The sequence below is a fragment of the Salmo salar genome, chromosome 12 (assembly GCF_965601325.2).
Source record: "Salmo salar chromosome 12, fSalSal1, whole genome shotgun sequence".
Classification (NCBI taxonomy): Eukaryota; Metazoa; Chordata; class Actinopteri; order Salmoniformes; family Salmonidae; genus Salmo; species Salmo salar.
The window spans coordinates 31,823,858-31,844,456 of record NC_138302.1 but is presented as its reverse complement, the minus strand read 5'-3'; the positions used below and the strand labels follow the sequence as shown (position 1 = coordinate 31,844,456).

General features: G+C 44.3%; 1 protein-coding gene across 2 annotated transcripts; it reads left to right on the top strand.

The window, feature by feature from the left end:
• Window positions 1-2,333: 2,333 nt before the first annotated feature.
• Window positions 2,334-20,573, top strand: LOC106564741 (ATP-binding cassette sub-family C member 10). Of its 2 annotated transcripts, none has more exons than XM_014131052.3 (22): window positions 2,334-2,458; window positions 4,168-4,369; window positions 4,669-6,043; window positions 6,306-6,533; window positions 6,809-6,965; window positions 7,127-7,290; window positions 7,396-7,475; window positions 7,589-7,760; window positions 8,009-8,107; window positions 8,342-8,531; window positions 8,651-8,728; window positions 8,916-9,101; window positions 9,197-9,329; window positions 9,627-9,819; window positions 10,372-10,715; window positions 11,061-11,230; window positions 11,953-12,113; window positions 12,433-12,686; window positions 12,951-13,096; window positions 17,019-17,116; window positions 19,136-19,248; window positions 19,407-20,573. In XM_014131052.3, the coding sequence occupies exons 2-22, from the start codon at window positions 4,179-4,181 to the stop codon at window positions 19,540-19,542; spliced, it is 4,668 nt and encodes a 1,555-aa protein (XP_013986527.2). In that variant the 5' UTR covers window positions 2,334-2,458; window positions 4,168-4,178; the 3' UTR covers window positions 19,543-20,573. The 2 variants fall into 2 exon arrangements, with proteins under 2 accessions (XP_013986527.2, XP_013986526.2); XM_014131051.3 differs by having other exon boundaries at window positions 4,153-4,369.
• Window positions 20,574-20,599: the final 26 nt, after the last annotated feature.

Genomic DNA, 20,599 nt, shown 5'->3' with positions numbered 1-20,599 from the left:
ACCAAAGAATATAGTCTTAGGCACTGAAGTAACTCAACAATCAGCCAGACAACATAGCCAAATTCTTAGAAGACATCAAACTCTACATTAGGAAGGAATACTTCAAGACCTTCTGTCAATGTGCAAGATGTAAATCCCAGCTGTATCCAGACAGACGATCTCTGCTGGTATGCAACATTGCGGTCAGTGAGGTCATGGCTCACCTGAGGTCTACCTTGACCTTCGCCAAGGACACCAAGAAGGGTGATGACCGGCCATACTGCATCAACATCCCGGTCAAGAGAAAGACCAGCACACCGAATTATACAGGCAGAACACTGTTTACTGTTGTTGTGGTACATTCAGAATCAGGCCTAGTCTCTTGTAAATTACTTGTATTCCACAATGTTTTTTCATTCATAATTTTACAACAATATCCAATGTTGAGGACACAGCTACTTTTTTTATGTGATCAAATGTTTTTTATTTAGTCATAATTGTCAGCAAATATGAATACATACATAGAAAAGGAAGTTACATCCCCTTCCCCTGAGTACACAGCTACTAACATGTTGGGCAATAACAACTTGCACTTCCGTTCAATCAGTTCCTATGTTGTCACTTTACCATTTACCCCAGACAAAACCAAGCTGGAGCTACATATCGAGAAAGCAAGCGCTGGAAAAACTCCTTACCCCAGTTGAGAAGGTAAGCTACACTGTATTCTGTATTGTCTCATTGATAATATCAGTCAATTTGAATGTTGTCTGTCCCGTACTGAGCTGCAGCTTCAGCCAATGCCATCCTTCTCTCTTTCATGTTGACAAAATGGTCTATCACTCTGTCAAACAGTACATGCTTTTATTTTTGGTTGTCCTATGCTACCTGGCTAAAATGCTTGCTCGCTAGCCTTACGTCCTTTCATGGGCAACGTTAGCTAGTTAACATTAGTCTTCTACATCTAGCTACATATTGAACGTCCATTCTCTCAGGCCAAGGGCACAATGTATGACTTAATGGTTGGATCAGAATAGCTTTTATAATCATTGGCCAGTACAGAGAATTAAGTAAAACCACAAGTCCAAATACCTATCTCCATCCATGACTAATTTAGGAAATAGCAATTTGCATGAAATCACCAAAATGCAACAATTCAAGTTGTTTCTTTCAATGACAGTACGCTCTCAATACGATTTGATAAGAGTGAAGGCAAATCCAAACTGGCATCCATTGACACGTTTTTGGTGCGCCAGGACCAATTACAGTTGAACTCACTCAGTTTAATTGGCTATTACTGATTGGCTATTATTTTATATACAATTTTATCAAGGGAGGCCAAATGCTCGCTGGCTTCCCTTGCGTTCAAAGCTATAGCCGGCAACAATGTCATACTCTTTTGGACCAGACAGCATCAGATAGATGGCCTACACATACTGTACAGAGAGGCAGAGGGGCGCTGTTTCAGTCGAGTGGATGCTTTCATATACTGCATATTCAGCCTCTTGCGAATTGAAGGAAAATTATGAAACACAGAAAGATGAAAGATTAATTATTTTATGTTTTTTTTCTTGGTAAATGTTTTGGGAAAGACTGGCTTCCCTTGGCATTCATGAATACACACCACTGCTCACAAGCTCTGTTTGTTCACAGGAACTCAAACCCCTCTTCTGGCAGGAGCGGGCTCCCAAGAAAAATAAGTGTTGTGGCTGGTTCTGCGGTTTGTTTGGCTGCAAGAAGAAACCTGGGGCGCAATACTGGAACAAGGAGATGCGCAGGTTTGGAATTGTGTATGTTAGAGTTGCCATCTAATCAAACTTATTGACGCACACACATCTACAGAGACACAGATAATACAACATAGCCTACCTCAAACCAAACACAATGTAGAGCTTGTCCAATAGTATGTCTTATTTTCAATGTAGGCCTTCATAGTATTGATAGCCTCTGAATATGTCTGTCACCAAATAATATTCTGTTCACCTGCAGTTTAATTATATTTAAAAAGAAAAACATTTTATTATTTGTAAACTATTCAACTTTGTGAGTTTTACACGTCTTTTATATTTTAAAGACATACCTACATGTCTTTTATAGGACTTTTCTTACTGATATTTCTGATACGGAATAAAAAAAACATTCCATATAGAGAAGCCTCCTGTGTCTTTTATGCTCAATGTAACTAATAACCATACATTGTTTTATTGTTGTATTTATGGTGTAGCCTGAAAATCTAAGTGTTTTAATGTTGTTTTTGATTACATTAGTTCATTTTTTGGGCGAAAATATGTTTTTCATTTGGATTTCTAATCTAGAAAGTTATTGTAACTTCATTCTAATCTTTATACATTTTGTATAGAATTGCGTACGCGACCTATGCTTTGGAGAAAAACGTCTACGTCTCGTCACCGGAAGTTGTCACACTGCTGATGCTCCGCCACCAAATGCTACATTCCCCCATAAATCCAAAGCTGTAAAACAGGTATTTAACTTTATATTGACAATTGTGTTATCCCAAGTTGCAGAGAGAGTCTTGCCATATATACGCTTTATATCATGCAAAAGGCAATGTTTAATTAACTTGACGAACAATAACACGCTGCTGTTGAGAGATTTGCTAGCCCCTCATCCCAATGTTTACAAATGTTCTCCCCAAGCAAGTGTGGCTGACCAGTAGAATATGACAGCTAGCTAAACCATGTGCAACTGAATCATAGAGGCCTCAAATGAGTTGACAGTAGACTGCTTATTGAGAGACAAACACATTTCTTAAAACAAATCATTTAGCTATATGTAGTGTAGCTAGCTAGTACAGAACTGTGCTGTAGCCTATTTAAATTCACCCTCATTAAAAGCCCAACCTGTTTGACGAGCTAAACACAGGTAGGTCTAGTTGTAGTCAACTGCATATTTAAATCAGTCACGTTAAAAAACTAATTACATACACTACCGTTCAAAAGTTTTGGGTCACTAAGAAATGTTCTTGTTTTTGAAAGAAAAGCAAAAAAATTTGTCCATTAAAATAACATCAAATTGATCAGAAATACAGTGTAGACATTGTTAATGTTGTAAATGACTATTGTAGCTGGAAACGGCAGATTTTTAATGGACAATCTACATAGGTGTACAGAGGCCCATTATCAGCAACCATCACTCCTGTGTTCCACTGACACCAGTCTCAAAGTCAACAGTGAAGAGGTGACTCCGGGATGCTGGCCTTCTAGGCAGAGTTGCAAAGAAAAAGCCATATCTCAGATGGGCCAATAAAAATAAAAGATTAAGATGGGAAAAAGAACACAGACACTGGACAGAGGAACTCTGCCTAGAAGGCCAGCATCCCAGAGTCACTTCTTCACTGTTGATGTTGAGACTGGTGTTTAGCTGGTACTATTTAATGAAGCTGCCAGTTGAGGACTTATGAGGCGTCTGTTTCTCAAACTAGACACTCTAATGTACTTGTCCTCTTGCTCAGTTGTGCACTGGGGCCTCCCACTCGTCTTTCTATTCTGGTTAGGGCCAGTTTGCGCTGTTCTGTGAAGGGAGTAGTACACAGTGTTGTATGAGATCTTCAGTTTCTTGGCAATTTCTCGCATGGAATAGCCTTCATTTCTCAGAACAAGAATAGACTGACGAGTTTCAGAAGAAAGTTATTTGTTTCTGGTTATTTTGAGCCTGTAATCGAACCTGCAAATGATGCTCCAGATACTCAACTACTCTAAAGAAGGCCAGTTTATTGCTTCTTTAATCAGAACAACAGTTTTCAGCTGTGCTAACATAATTGCAAAAGGTTTTTCTAATGATCAATTAGCCTTTTAAAATGATCAACTTAGATTAGCTAACACAACGTGCCATTCCCATACAAATCATTAAAATCCAGACAGAAATACTTTCACAAGAAGCAACCTATTATCACTCAGTCAAACTCTCATTTCATTTAGTAAGTTCACCATTCTGCCGTTCTGTTGCTGATAATGGGCCTCTGTACGCCTATGTAGATAATCCATAAAAAATCGTCCGTTTCCAGCTACTAGTCATTTACAACATTAACAATGTCTACACTGTATTTCTGATCAATTTGATGTTATTTTAATGGACAAATACAATGTGCATTTCTTTCAAAAACCAGGACATTTCTAAGTGACCCCAAACTTTTGAATGGTAGTGTAAGTTGTGTAGATATCTTTTCCCCAGATGCTTGGAGAATGGGGAGAGGTGTGGTGGCTGATTTTGGCCCCAGTGAGTTAATCTCTGGCCTGTGCCACACGGACACCCTTGACCCGTTCCCAGTGTGGCGGGATGGAGCCATCAGCCCCTGTTTTAACCAGCTGGTTCTGGGAGCCCTGGCTCACGCTGTGGTGGCCGTCTTCAGTGCCTGCTACCTGAGTGCTCAGAGGTAACGTTAGGTCACAGTCAGGCCGCTCACAAAATCACAAGGCGTAGGCTAGAACATTCTGGCCACTATTAATCCTACAGCACATACAGTAGCATGTGATACAGGCCCGCATATTGTACCTACATGTACCTAGGTAAAATGAAGATGCATGATTTCTACCTCCAGAACAGTAAGTTCATGTCTAGTTCATGTCTGTACTGGATCCCATTCTGTAGATCGGCATCTTTATCAGTTATTATATCTAGCCAGGCCATATTTCAGACAGCTCATCTACCATTTTATCCTTTTGCATTACACAGATGCAGCCTCCTCCGGTCCTCTCCCCCATGTGGCTGGGGCCTCAGGTTGGTCTCGGCCCTGCTGGTGGCCCTGTTCTTTGTGGGGGACTTGGTCCTGGTGGCCCTCCTCCACCGGGGGGACATGTACCTGGACGTCCTGGCTGATGGATGTGCCATTCTGTCCTGGCTGGTCCACTTTGGGGCCCTGCTTGTCCTCCAGAGGTCCATCCATAGAAGAACCAGGGGTCCCTCTATGTTACTACTGCTGGTGCTGTTGCCTATCCCTAACCTGGTGGTCACCCTGCTGGATTACGCCCAGGATACCACCTACCTGGACCTGGCGGAGCCCCTTAGAGTGGCACGGCTGGTGCTCGCAGCCGCCCGGGGACTCCCTCTCCTGGTCTATCTCCTGGCCTTCGCTGCTCCCTGCGTCGGTGAAGGGAGTTACACCTCCATGTCCGTCAATGATGCAGACAGCTCTCTCCTCATCCCAGAGAGTTCCTACCAGGAAACGGGAGAGATGGTGGCAGAGGATGGCAGTGGCTGCATCTCCCGCCTGCTGTACCTGTGGTTGAACCCTCTGCTGAGGCGCGGGCGGCGCGGGGAGCTGGAGAGGCCATGCGATGTCTATCTCCTTCCTCGGAGACTGCGCACAAGCGCAGTGCGCCGACACTTCCTCCGCTGCTGGGAGGACTGCCAACAGCGGGCAGCAACACAGAGAGGGAACACTACACCCAGGCCTGCAAACATGAGCCTACAGAATGGAACATGGACTTCACCCCTCCAGGAGGAACTATCTGGTATAGCAGTGGAGGTAGGACTGTTAAAAGTGTTGCACAAAGCCTTCGGGCTGCGCTACTACCTGCTTGGTGTGCTGAAGCTAGCGGGCAACATGCTGGGCTTTGCGGGGCCCCTGCTCCTCAGCAGCCTGGTGACCTACATGGAGGAGGAGGGGGCCCCCGTCAGCCGGGGGGCCTGGTGTGCCACAGGCCTCTTCTTCAGCACCTTATTTTCCGCCCTCATCCGGAACCTCTTCGTCTTTGAGGTCTCAAAGGTCTCACTCTCGGCGCGCGCCGCCCTTGTCTCCTCCATCTACGGCAAAGCACTGCGGGTCAACGGCGGCGGCCTGGCGGCACGGTTCACCTTGGGTGAGGTGGTCAACTTCATGAGCACAGACACGGACCGCGTGGTCAACTTCTTCAACAGTTTCCACGAGATGTGGAGTCTGCCCTTCCAGTTCTCTATTGCCCTCTACCTGCTCTACCTGCAGGTGGGCGTGGCCTTCCTAGGAGGACTGGGTGTGGCTCTGCTGCTGGTGCCGCTCAATAAGGTGCTGGCCTCGAAGATCATGGAGAATAACAAGCACATGCTCACACATAAGGATAGTCGTGTCAAGGTGAGAAATTCTCTATGGCTTTGGCTATCTTTGACTTTTATCTTAACACACCAACCATAGCAAACATCAATATGGACACTATTATGTTTAGAGTAGTACTATTAAGTAGTTATAACGTAGTAATTGCATTATACAACTTCATACATACTGTACGGGTTCTTGTAGACCTAGTCCTACAGCTTTTATATTAAAATACTTTGATATCAGATGTGAGATGTGAACTCATTCAATGTCGTCTGTTTGCCCTGTCCTTGCCTTCCAGCTAATGACAGAGGTCCTCTTTGGAATACGAGTCATCAAGTTCTACAACTGGGAGGCCTACTTTGCCCAGAAGATAGCAGCTTGTCGGAGGCAAGAGCTGTCCCACCTCAAGGCCATTAAGTACCTGGATGCTCTGTGTGTGTACACCTGGGGAGCTCTACCCGTAGTCATATCTATCATCACCTTCGTCACATACGTGCTGCTCGGCCATGAGCTCACTGCAGCCAAGGTAGGCATGTTTCATTTTGTGAAACTAGAGCGCTTCGCTTTTAAATGTGAGCAAACTATTTTGCAATCAATCTGTTCCAATGTCCTCACTAGCATACCACCTTGTATGAAGTAATGTTTCGGTTAGAACATTCCAAGTGGTGGCTATGCCAAAATGGACATGGGAAGAGACGTATTAACTGTTGAAAGACCTACTAGCTGATACCCAGGAACACAATGAGGATGTGGGTACATGAGACTAATTCGAATAGGGACACTTTCCCTCCCCCATTGCAGGTGTTCACCACACTGGCTCTAGTGGGCATGCTGATTCTCCCCCTCAACAGCTTCCCCTGGGTCCTCAACGGTACCCTGGAGGCCAAGGTGTCCCTGGACCGCATCCAACGCTTCCTCAAGCTGCCCAACCAGGACCTCGATGCATACTTCAGTCATGGTAGGTGTGTGTGTATATGTGCGTGCGCAGCATAAATAAAGAACATTTTGCTTGTACATACATTATTAATTAATACATGTGCAATAACTCTGTCTATGAAAGTGAGATATGCAAATATGTGTATGAATGTTTTTCATTGACTTTGTGGCTCCAACTTACAGTGGCCTCTGAGGACCCCCAGGACACCATTGTGATGAGTCAGGGCACATTCTCATGGCAGGGGCCTGGGGGGCCAGACCACCCCACAGAGGGAGATACAGGCTCTGAGACTGAATCCACCAAAGGAAGTCTGCTGCTCCATAGCCTCAACCTCACCATCACTAAGGTGTGTACCCTGCATCACAAACTATGTAACCTATACAGTGTGTAAATCATGGGGTCTACCATCTAATCACTGCAATGTTGTAATGCTTTTTTTCTTGTCCGTCAGGGATCCCTAGTTGTTGTGGTGGGCAAGGTGGGCTGTGGGAAGAGCTCGTTACTGGCAGCCATCACTGGAGAACTCAACAGGTAATGCTCATCGCCTCATTTACTAAGTTTACAAAGCTCAAGTAAATTTGTTTTGTTTGTTTATTTCAATGACCTTTTTGGATCTATCATTGAGTTATTACTTCCCTCTGTAGGCGTGCAGGTGTTGTATACGTCCAGGGCAGGGAGAATGGGTTTGGTCTAGCCGCTCAGGAGCCGTGGATCCAGCATGCAACAGTTCGGGACAACATTCTGTTTGGCAGAGACTACAACAGTTCCTTCTACCAGGCCGTGGTGGAGGCCTGTGCACTCACAGACGACATCAATGTGAGACTCACCATCTCTCTTTTTCTTTTTAACTCTCTTTATTTGTTTCTGTCTCTACTTCAATCTCTCTTATCCTCACAGACAACCTCAATGCTACCGTTCTCCCTCGTTCCATTTTATTTTGGCCAAGTACAAGCTTTACTTGACAACCCCTAATATATTTGTGATATATCCAATGACTGTTATAAACACAAATTCCAAACTCGGTGCATATGAAAGTATTTGACTGAATTGTCTTGTTTGTCCAGATTCTGCCTAATGGGGACAGGACCGAGGTGGGAGAGAACGGAGTTAATCTGAGTGGAGGACAGAAAGCTCGCCTGGCCTTGGCCAGAGCTGTTTACATGGTAAGAGTCCTCACCAGAATCCATGGTAGCACAACAGCCATCTAGAAAAGACAGAGACTGTGTTTCAGTGAATCTCCAACTTTATTTAACAAGCAAGCTTTTACCAGGTTAGGAGTTTGGATAGCAGAAAACATTCAATGATTATATTTTTGTACTGAATGTCAATTTCTCTTTTTGTCTTTATCTCTCTTGCACACATCTGCATACTCCCCCTCTCTCTTTTAAACATACAAGGAGAAAGACATTTTCCTCCTGGACGATCCACTGGCAGCAGTAGACACTGACGTGGCCCATCACCTCATGGAGAGATGCATCATGGGAATCCTCAGGAGCAAGACCAGAATCCTTTGCACCCACCGCATAGAGTTTGTGGACAAAGCTGATGTGGTGATTCTCATGGACAATGGAACAATTATTAAAACTGGTAGTGAACTCTGGCCTTATGTTCTTCAATTGATAATGGAATAATGAATTACTTTTCTGTGTTAACACATTTATATGTCTGAATAAACTCTGTATGTCCTTCTCATTCGTTTTAAATAGGTACACCTGAAGAGGTCCTTCCTTTAGTAGAAGCAGTGCCCAAGAACCGGAAGAATGACAGTAATGCAAAGGAGAAAGGTACCAGTAGTCATTAATGTCTCTTAGCATTGTGTTTTTGGAATATATTGCTTGCGACACAGTGCTAATATCACTGATGCAGAGGAACGAAGCTCCATTTAATTACTTTCTACATCTTGAATTGAGTGGTGGACTACTGTATGGAAAAATTGCCAGGTGTTTTTATGTGCATTCTGACTTGAATCAGATGTTATTGAGCGAGAGGAGGAGCAGGGCCCGTCCAATGAGCTGTTTGCAGAGGTGGAGTCTTCACTGTCAGGGGAGGAGCAGAAGGCTGTGGGCGGGCTGGCCTGGAAGGTTTACCACGCCTACTGGAGAGCGGTAGGAGGGGCTTTGGCTGTCTCCATCCTACTGTCCCTACTCCTCATGCAAGGTACAGTGACCACCTGGTGCCTTAATCACATCACACTTCTGTTGCCTTTGCAGGCTTGTATATGTTTTGCACATTTTGCTGTCTCTGTCCCTCAGCCTCTAAGAATGTGTCTGACTGGTGGCTGTCCCACTGGATCTCTAACCTGAAGAACAATGGTTCCGCCCAGAGTGTTCTAATGCCTGCCTACAGCTCACCACATCTGCTGCTATTCTCTCCTGGAAGACTAATGTAAGTTAGATAGAGGTTCTTACAACGTTGGGACTGATACCCTAGATAAGATTCCAATTACTCAGAATGTGCAGTGTGATTCCTCTTATATAATCCACTTACGACTCCACACTGCTTTAAGTCATACTTAGATACATTTATATACAGAGCCTCTAAATATTTTAGATTGTGCAGTAAAAGGATTAGGTTTCATAGAGGTGTCAAATCCCACAGACATCCATGATGCAGCACACACGCATGACAAGATTTATTAAGCAATTGCATATTAAAATGTGTGTTTTCTCCCCTTATCTCCAGGTACCCGGTCAGTATTATGGAAACGACACCTTTCGCCAACATGAGCTCAGAGGTGAAGTTCTATCTGACAGTTTACGGTTCCATTGCGGGGGCTAACACGATCTTCACCGCCGTCCGAGCCTTCCTCTTCGCCTATGGAGGCATCCGTGCAGCATCGGTCGTCCACAACAGACTGCTGGACACAGTCCTCAAGGTGGGCATTTTCTGTTCAGTTGACCCCTCGGGAAACTGGTTTAGTCATGGTCATGGTTTCAATCATGCAAAGGCAGTATTTTAAATTTGTAGCATAAATATGATTTATTTCTGAAAGATTCTCATTGTTCAACTCATGCTGTGAGAGCAGTTGAGGGGAAGATGGCTCATAGTAATGGCTGGAATGGAGTCGATGGAATGGTATCAAACACATCAAAGACGTGGTTTCCATGTGGTTGATACCACTCCATTGACTCCATTCCAGCCATTATTATACATTTCTAGTGTTGGGTACTGTTTGTAATTGTGTGTGTGTGTGTGTGTGTGTGTGTGTGTGTGTATATATATATATATATATATATATATATATATATATATATAGGCTGAAAAGGCATTGGTCCCATGCTGCAGCGCTATATGTGATCGGGAGGCAGCGGTTTAGACTGCTAAGACCACCTTAATCCACGTGTTTGTAATGTTTACTATTTACATTGCCATGATAGAGTACAAACACACCTAACTAACCCTGACTCGCCTCTCTATATCAATCCAGGCTACAGTTACCTTCTTCGACACTACACCGCTGGGCCGTGTCCTTAACCGCTTCTCCTCCGACCTGTACAGCGTGGACGATACTCTCCCTTTCTTCCTCAACATTCTGCTGGCTAACATCTTCGGCCTGCTGGGAATGCTGGTAGTGATGAGCTACGGGCTGCCCTGGGTCTTAGTGCCCCTGCTGCCCCTGGGCCTGCTTTACCACTGCACACAGCGCTTCTACCGACACACATCCAGAGACCTAAAGCGTCTGTGCAGCCTCACCCTCTCGCCGGTGTATTCGCATTTCTCTGAGACGCTGAGTGGCCTGGGTACCATCCGAGCAAGTTCCAGTGCCTCCAGGTGAGGACGGTAAAGTTAGAATGAGGAATTGATATTTTGGGCCAACCTAGATCTGTGGTTACCAACTTTGATTTGGCTAGTTGAATCAGGGGTGTTAGCGGTTAGTGCTGAGCTGGCACAAAAGCCTGCTTAACCTGTAGGACCAGTCCAAGGTCCAAGCCAAAACATGTTTTTTGTGCTGGCTACTACTGTAATATTTGAAAATGTAAAAATAAGTGAATAGGATTTCAGTGTAAATACACAGTTGTCTGCCTGCGGTTACAGCTGAAATATTGCTGTCAATGCATGAATTAGGTAACCTTTGAGTGGAAGGAGGTTCATCTTCTCTGTCTGTTGTGGCTCCAGATTCGAGGAGGAGAACGAGCGGCGCCTGGAGCAGAACCAGCGCTGTCTGTTCCTTAGCAACGCCGCCATGCAGTGGCTGGACATCCGCCTGCAGATGATCGGCGTCATCGTGGTGACGGGCATCGGCGTGATCGCCGTCGTCCAGCACCAGTTCAAATCCATCGACCCAGGTGAGCAGCCAGCTAGCATGTTAGCATGTGTCCCATAGTCAGCACAGGCCTAGCACAACACAGGCCTTGACTCAGATTACACTGTTGATGTCTACTAGTTGTTGAGGCTGCTGCAGAGGAGAATCTAGAAATAGTATCAGTACATGTACACTGAGAGTAGAAAACATTAAGAACACCTTCTCTTTCCATGACATAGACTGACCAGGTGAATCCAGGTGAAAGCTATGATCCCTTATTGATGTCACTTGTACAATCAACTTCAATCAGTGTAGATGAAGGGGAGGAGACAGGTTAAAGGATTTTTAAGCCATGAGAAAATTGAGACATGGATTGTGTGTGTGCCATTCAGAGGGTGAATGGGTAAGACAAAATATTTAAGTGCCTTAAAGGGTTTTGTAGTAGGTGCTAGGCGCACCGTTTGTGTCAAGAACTGCAACACTGCTGGGTTTTTCCATGCGCATCAGTTTCCCGTGTATATCAAGAATGGTCCACCACCCAAAAGGCATCCAGCCAACTTGACACAATTGTGGAAAGCATTGGCGTCAACATGGGTCAGCATCCCTGTGGAACGCTTTTGACACCTTGTAGAGTCCATGCCCTGACGAATTGAGGCTGTTCTGAAGGCAATATTCTTTTGTATTGAGTATACTCTAGACATGTCCTGTTTGCTGTGTCTAGGCCTTAATAATGACTGTTTGTCCTATGGGTGTTCTCCCTGCCAGGTCTGGTGGGTCTGTCCCTGTCCTATGCTCTGTCCATCACAGGCCTGCTGTCAGGCCTCATCTTCAGCTTCACCCAGACAGAGATGCAGCTGGTGAGTGTGGAGCGCACCGAGGAGTACTCCACCACCCTGCCCACTGAGCCACAACACAGCAACCCACAGGTGAGGAGTCCTGTGAGGGCGTGTGTCTTATAGCATACCACTCAGCTGCACCTCATTGAGGTGGTTTCACAATTCCTTTTTTTCAATGTCAGAAGTGTACGCCACTCTGTAGACCTTTAGAAGGTTATGTGGCAGGTTTTCAGTGGTTGTCTTTATGAGGTGTTGGATAGATGTTATTTCTAAAATTACTAAATCTATTTGTTCTTTGGGTCTTTTAGCCTGGTCAGTTACTTCTTACTGAAGTGGCCATTCAGGGGAATAGAAAACAAGTACATTTGTAAAATGACTGAGGACCCATCTACTTCCGTCTTTACCATAGGTGCCCACCTCGTGGCCGGAGCAGGGTTGGGTGGAGTTCCGTGGGGCCGTGCTGTCCTACAGAGAGGGCCTGCCCAACGCCCTGGACGGGGTGAGCCTGGTGGTCCGGCCTGGGGAGAAGGTGGGGGTGGTGGGCCGGACGGGCTCAGGAAAGTCCACCCTGTTCCTGGCCCTCTTCCGCATGGTGGAGCTGAACCAGGGTCAGATCTTACTGGACGGAGTGGACACCAGACAGGTGGGACTGGCCCAGCTCAGGTGAGAGGATTAAGAGATGATGTTGATGAGTATGGTGGTGGTATGATAATGGATTTGAATGTTTTTTTTGTACTTTTCCAACTGCTAGACTCAACATTATTGTGTACTTGGATGATGATGGTGATCTGTGCATCTGGTGACGACATTCATCGAGCACGTCTACATATTTTGAACTACAAAAAATCTGTGTTCCTTCATTCATTCATGAATCTAGAGTAGTTGACAGATCAATCTTTCACACTGTATTTGTGGCTCCCCCTGCAGGTCCAAACTGGCCATCATCCCCCAGGACCCGTTCATGTTCAGAGGGACAGTGAGGGAGAACCTGGACCCATGTGGACGTCACCCTGACCCCCAGCTACTGGAGGTCCTGGAACACTGTCACCTCAGCCCTGTCATCAACCGCATCGGTGAGAAAGAGGGAGGGTGGGAGAGAAAGAGAGGGGGAAGAGAGGATTGAGGCCAGTAGAGGAGGGAGATTGTGATGGTGATAGAAGGGAGATGGATGATGAAAAAGCATGCAAATGAGAGGGTGATATAGCAGATAAGAAATAGGAAGAGTAGTTGAATTAAACAGACAAACAGAATGAGAGACCAATGGAGAGAAGAGGGGTATCAAACGGGTGAAAGTAAGCCGGTACCATGTCCCGACAAAATAAATACTGGTGGTATGCCGTCCTGGTAAAACGTGGCCCATCGCAATAATTAAAAGGAAATACCAAGAAAACTATATGCAATTACACCATTATTTAACATTACCGCATGTCAGCTGCATGAAAATGAGTGAGTTGTCTTGAAATCGGTCCGTATACCCTCTAAATTGCGCTGTGATTTGAAGAGAACACAAAAATGTTGCCAAGGCGGAGATAAGTGACCGAGATGCACGCGTACAGCAGTGGATGCATCAAGACAGGCTACAAGTGTAGTGGGCCTAATGACAATCGACGAATGTCATTACACTTTTAGTTTTTTTGTAACAGATTTGTCTTTCCATTCAGAAAATTGCGGGTGCACTGTGGATGCTGGAATTATTTTGTGAGTGGACAAACGTGCGTGTGTAGCTAACAGGAGTGCCTTTTGAAGTGATTGTTTCACAATCAAGTGAAAACCTCATGACTGGTTGTTTTTATGCCACATTAAAAGTTAATACATGATAAAAGTTATATGACACGGCAATCATATGACATTAATAGCGATTCTATATGTAATATATGCATCTATATGTCATTCTATGATTAGACTAGGGCTGTTAGGGTGACCGTATTACCGCCACACCGGCAGTCAAATTCCACGTGACCGTTTAGTCATGGTAACTAAGCTTCTCCAAGCTCTGATGCGGCTGATCGTCATTAGTAGCCTACCAAACTTGCTAACTGCCTGGTACTCAGCACTCTATTCTCCGTCTAATCACTCTGACATCAATGCAAATGTAATCGAAAATCAAATCAAACACTTCATGAGCTCATGTTGCGCAACATTTCTATAGGATATGCAGTTGCGCGAGAAAAGTGTTTTGATGGCCTCTATTAAAAAGAGGAGGATCCCATCAGCTTTCTATAAGCTAGGCTTTCCTAATATTAAACACATTGCTTTGCTTTAAAACAGAAGTATAGCCTACCTGGCTGGCATTAAAGCTAACCACAGGAAAAGTTTCCTTCATTTGCTATTTAAGTGCAGAGATTCAAGCAGACCACCATAGTCCCTGTGCCCAAGGAAGCGAAGGTAACCTGCCTAAAGGATTACCACCCCGTGGCACTCACGTCGGTAGCCATGAAGTGCTTTGAAAGGGTGCTCATGGTTCACATCGACAGCATCCTCCCGGACACCCTAGACCCACTCCAATTCGCATACCGCCCCAACAGATCCACAGATGACGCAATCTCAATCTCACTCCACACTGCCCTTTCTCACCTGGACAAAAGGAACACCTATGTGAGAATGCTGTTCATTGACTACAGCTCAGCTCAACACCATAGTGCCCACGAAGCTCATCACTAAGCTAAGGACTCTGGGACTAAACACCTCGCTCTGCAACTGGATCCTGGACTTCCTGACGGGCCGCCCCCAGGTGGTAAGAGTAGGCAACAACACGTCTGCCACGCTGATCCTTAACACTGGGGCCCCTCAGGGGTGTACTTAGTCCCCTCCTGTATTCCCTGTTCACCCACGACTGCGTGGCCAAATACAACTCCAACACCATCATTAAGTTTGCTGACGACACAACAGCCTGATCACCGACAACGATGAGACAACCCCTCAACACAGAATAGCTGCATGTGTGCACTTCATCAGAAATCATTTGGAGAAAACATCCTTTCTATTTTATTCAGCTACAGTTGAAGTCAGAAGTTTACATACACCTTAGCCAAATACATTTCAACTCAGTTTTTCACAATTCCTGACATTTAAATCCAAGTAAAAATTCCCTGTCGGTTAGGATCACCACTTTATTTTAAGAATGTGAAATGTCAGAATAATAGTAGAGAGTGATTTATTTCAGCTTTTATTTCTTTCATCACATTCCCAGTGGGTCAGACGTTTACTTACACTCAGTTAGTATTTGGTAGCATTGCCTTTAAATTGTTTATCTTGGGTCAAACGTTTCAGGTAGCCTTCCACAAGCTTCCCATTTGGAAGAACCATTTGCAACCAAGCTTTAACTTCCTGACTGATGTCTTGAGATGTTGCTTCAATATATCCACATAATTTTCCATCCTCATGATGCCATATATTTTGTGAAGTGCACCAGTCCCTCCTGCAGCAAAGCACCCCCACAACATGATGCTGCCACCCACGTGCTTCACGGTTGGGATGGTGTTCTTCGGCTTGCAAGCGGTCCCCTTTTTCCTCCAAACATAACGATGGTCATTATGGCCAAACAGTTATATTTTTGTTTCATCAGACCAAAGGAAATTTCTCCAAAAAGTACGATCTTTGTCCCCATGTGCAGTTGCAAACCGTAGTCTGGCTTTTTTATGGCGGTTTTGGAGCAGTGGCTTCTTCCTTGCTGAGCGGCCTTTCAGGTTATGTCGACCTAGGACTCGTTTTACTGTGGATATAGATACTTTTGTACCTGTTTCTTCCAGCATCTTCACAAGGTCCTTTGCTGTTGTTCTGGGATTGATTTGCCCTTTTCGCACCAAAGTACGTTCATCTCTAGGAGACAATGAGTCTCTTTCCTGAGCGGTTTGACGGCTGCATGGTCCCATAGTGTTTATACTTGCGTGCTATTGTTTGTACAGATGAACGTGGTACCTTCAGGCATTTGGAAATTGCTCCAAGGATGAACCAGACTTGTGGAGGTCTACAATTACTTTTCTGAGGTCTTGGCTGACTTCTTTAGATTTTCCCATGATGTCAAGCAAAGAGGCACTGAGTTTGAAGGTAGGCCTTGAAATAGATCCACAGGTACACCACCAATTGACTCAAATAATGTCAATTAGCCTATCAGAAGCTTCTAAAGCCATGACATAACTTTCTGGAATTTTCCAAGCTGTTTAAAGGCACAGTCAACTTAGTGTATGTAAACTTCTGACCCACTGGAATTGTGATACAGTGAATTATAAGTGAAATAATCTGTCTGTAAACAATTGTTGGAAAAAATACTTGTCATGCACGAAGTAGATGTCCTAACCGACTTGCCAAAACTATAGTTTGTTAACAAGAAATTTGTGGAGTGGTGGAAAAACTAGTTTTAATGACTCCAACCTAAGTGTATGTAAACTTCCGACTTCAACTGTATGTTCAATTGTATTCTTCATACTATAAAATAATGCCACGGAATTCTAAGCAAATCTTGTCTGCTAAATGAACTAGTGTATCCCACAGCAATATGGCAAAGCCAGATCAGGGCCTAACATAACGACAACTCAGAGTATGCTATTCTGTTCTTCTGAAATAGACTACATTTTCTTCATATCATGTTTCTTTAGACCTGCCTAAAATAAATAATGGATTTATTGTCATGGTGTAGGTTATATTACATAGATTTATTAGACATTTTCAAATGTAGAGGTTCCAAAGGTCTACATCAGTGTGGAAGCCAGGAGATGCCAAATGTGTTTGTTAATTAACGGTCAATTACTGTGTGACCGGCAGTCATTTGCTTTACAATCACAACATGTCATGACCGCAACAGCCCTAGATTAGACCCATTTAAAAAAAACATAGTATGTCTAGTACCTGTAAGAAATTAATTCTACTTTCACGTTTGGTATCAAACCAAGTGAGAGTGAAAGAAGAAGGAGGGAAGAGAGTGACGGTAGTAATTAGTTCATGTTTCTGTCTGTAAGAGTTCGGTCAGGTGGCCTCACTAACATCTGTGTATCTTAGGTGGTCTTGGTGCTGAGGTGGGAGAGCGGGGCAAGTCTCTCTCTCTGGGACAAAGACAGCTGCTGTGTCTGGCCAGGGCTCTGCTGACTGAAGCTAATGTAAGAACCAGCCCGCACCATCATCCATATCGATTACTAACATGGCTTTGAATTCATCCATCCATACCAATTACTAACATGGCTTTGAATTCAACATTCCATATCAATTACTAGACAATCAGCTGGGCTAGACAATCTGGACCCTCTCTTTCTAAAATTATCCGCCTCCATTGTTGCAACCCCTATTACTAGTCTGTTCAACCTCTTTTTTGTATCGTAAGAGATTCCTAAAGATTGGAAAGCTGCCGCGGTCATCCCCCTCTTCAAAGGGGGTGACACTCTAGACCCAAAGTGTTACAGACCTATATCCATCCTGCCCTGCCTTTCCAAAGTCTTCGAAAGCCAAGTTAACAATCAGATCACTGACCATTTTGAATCCCACCGTACCTTCTCCGCTGTGCAATCCGGTTTCCGAGCTGGTCACGGGGGCACCTCAGCCACGTTCAAGGTACTAAACGATATCATAACCGCCATCGGTAAAAGACAGTACTGTGCAGCCATCTTCATCGACCTGGCCAAGGCTTTCGACTCTGTCAATCACCGTATTCTTATCGGCAGACTCAACAGCCTTGGTTTCTCAAATGACTGCCTCTCCTGGTTCACCAACTACTTCTCAGATAGAGTTCATTGTGTCAAATCGGAGGGCCTGTTGCCTGGATCTCTGGCAGTCTCTATGGGGGTACCACAGGGTTCAATTCTCGGGCCGACTCTCTTCTCTGTATACATCAATGATGTCGCTCTTGCTGCGGGTGATTCCTTGATCCACCTCTACGTAGACGACACCATTCTGTATACATCTGGCCCTTCTTTGGACACTGTGTTAACAAACCTCCAATCGAGCTTCAATGCCATACAACACTCCTTCTGTGGCCTCCAACTGCTCTTAAATGCTAGTAAAACTAAATGCATGCTCTTCAACCGATCGCTGCCCGCACCCGCCCGCCCGACTAGCATCACTACTCTGGACGGTTCTGACTTAGAATATGTGGACAACTACAAATACCTAGATGTCTGGCTAGACTGTAAACTCTCCTTCCAGACTCATTAAGCATCTCCAATCCCAAATGAAATCTAGAATCGGCTTCCTATTTCGCAACAAAGCCTCCTTCACTCACGCTGCCAAACATACCCTCGTAAAACTGACTATCCTACCGATCCTCGACTTCGGCGATGTCATTTACAAAATAGCCTCCAACACTCTACTCAGTAAACTGGATGCATTCTATCACAGTGCCATCCGTTTTGTCACCAAAGCCCCATATACCACCCACCACTGTGACCCGTATGCTCTCGTCAGCTGGCCCTCGCTACATATTCGGCACCAGACCCACTGGCTCCAGGTCATCTATAAGTCTTTGCTAGGTAAAGCTCCGCCTTATCACAGCCCACTGGTCACCATAACAACACCCACCCGTAACACGCTCTCCAGCAGGTATATCTCACTGGTCATCCCCAAAGCCAACACTTACTTTGGCCGCCTTTCCTTCCAGTTCTCCGCTGCCAATGACTAGAACGAATTGCAAAAATCGCTGAAGTTGGAGACTTATATCTCTCTCACTAACTTTAGGCATCAGCTATCTGAGCAGCTCACCGATCGCTGCAGCTGTACACAGCCCATCTGTAAATAGCCCATCCAACTACCTACCTCATCCCCATATTTACTTTTTTTGCTCTTTTGCACACCAGTATTTCTACTTGCACATCATCACCTGCACATCTATCACTCCAGTGTTAATTTGCGAAATTGTAATTACTTTGCTACTATGGCCTATTTATTGCCTTACCTCCTTACTACATTTGCACACACTGTATATAGATTTTTCTATTGTTATTGACTGTACTTTTGTTTATCCCATGTGTAACTCTGTGTTGTTGTTTTTTGTCGCACTGCTTTGCTTTATCTTGGCCAGGTCGCAGTTGTAAATGAGAACTTGTTCTCAGCTGGCCTCCCTGGTGAAATAAATGTGAAATAAAAAACTAACATGGCTTTATTTCTCAACCATTTTTTCCTCTCTATAGATTCTGTGTATTGACGAAGCTACAGCCAGCGTTGACCAAAAGACTGACAAACTGCTACAACAGACAATCAGAGAGAAGTTTCAAGACAAGACCGTCCTCACCATTGCCCATAGGTAAATGATTCAGTGAACACAACTTTACATAATAATCTTAAATGCTTTAGTAGACATTTATACCGAATTATACATAACATAAGTTTTCATGGTACATTTATAACGTAATTTGATGTCATACTTTATTAAACTGACACCTTGATTTTCTCTGTCAACAGGATCAACACCATCTTGGACTCCGACAGAGTGCTGGTGATGCATTCTGGGAAGGTGGTGGAGTTTGACACCCCTGCTGATCTGTGCCAAAGAGACGACTCTATTTTCTGCAAGCTGGTTGGTGGGAGGGGAGAGTGAGAAGAGAAGCTATCAGAGGACTAAAGACAATGGGAAATGTCAATGGGAATCTCTCTATCTCTCTGTTTCCCCACAGGAGGGCAGTGGTGGTCGGACTCGGTGGACCTGTCCAATGGAGGTGGTAGAAGTTGGCCCTATAATAATTACTGGTCCAGGGTCAGATAATTTACAAAAATTCAGCCCCATAATCATTAAGGTTAGGATTTAGTGTAGGGTAATCTGATCCTAGATCTGTGGTTAAGGGTTGAGACTTCTGCCTTGAGGCCCACCGACTGACATTTGACCTCAGAGAGCAAGGTCTGAATAGTCCAACCCAAGCGAGATTTTTCTTTTACTACATTTTAGGAAGCCGGGTTAATTTTCTAACCTGGGCGTCGTGGAATTTCTCTGCTTTTTATTCAGGAAACACGTTAATGTGGTACAAAGGAACTGATGTGTCAATAGCACAGAGGTAATGAAGGAACATGGAATAAGTACTTTAATTGATTTTGTGTTGAAGGGAGTATTTTATAGAGCTATAATGGATTTTGACTGAAAAGTTGTCTTCCTAGAGCAAGTCAGTCATTCACTTTGCAGCATCGTCAATCATTTCTGAATGTCTGAGATTCCTCTTGCACCTGGTCTGTTGGCAGTATGATAGTTATAGCTAGACAGAGCGCACAATAATGGACATACTTCACATAGATAAAATGCATGTTTACACATTGTTTGCTGTATGGACGTGTTGCAGACGAACAGACTTTGTGATAAATAAAGACAATTTCAAGTTCATCTTTTTACCATTCACACAGAGCACATTTGTTTGGAAGCTCCTCACAATATTGTTACATCTGATGATTTCAAGCCATTCTGTAGCAGAACTACTGTATATCAGTCATTTGAGAATGTTTCTGTTTTGTAATATACTGTAAGAGAGAACAACTCATGGAGAATCACCTTTACATACAGCGTTTTCACTTGTGGTCAGTACTCTCATGTACAGTAATATGAAGGTGTAGCATGTTCAAAATAAAATGTCTCTACTGGTTTTACACGTCTTGTCACTGTTTTTATTTAT

Bases quoted from the DNA above. Each gene is read 5' to 3' on its own strand.
- LOC106564741 (XM_014131052.3), top strand. From the start codon at position 4,179: ATGGGGAGAGGTGTGGTGGCTGATTTTGGCCCCAGTGAGTTAATCTCT. The intron at 10,716-11,060 runs GTGAGGACGGTA...TTGTGGCTCCAG, and splicing joins GCAAGTTCCAGTGCCTCCAG to ATTCGAGGAGGAGAACGAGC. The intron at 13,097-17,018 runs GTGAGAAAGAGG...TGTGTATCTTAG, and splicing joins CCCTGTCATCAACCGCATCG to GTGGTCTTGGTGCTGAGGTG.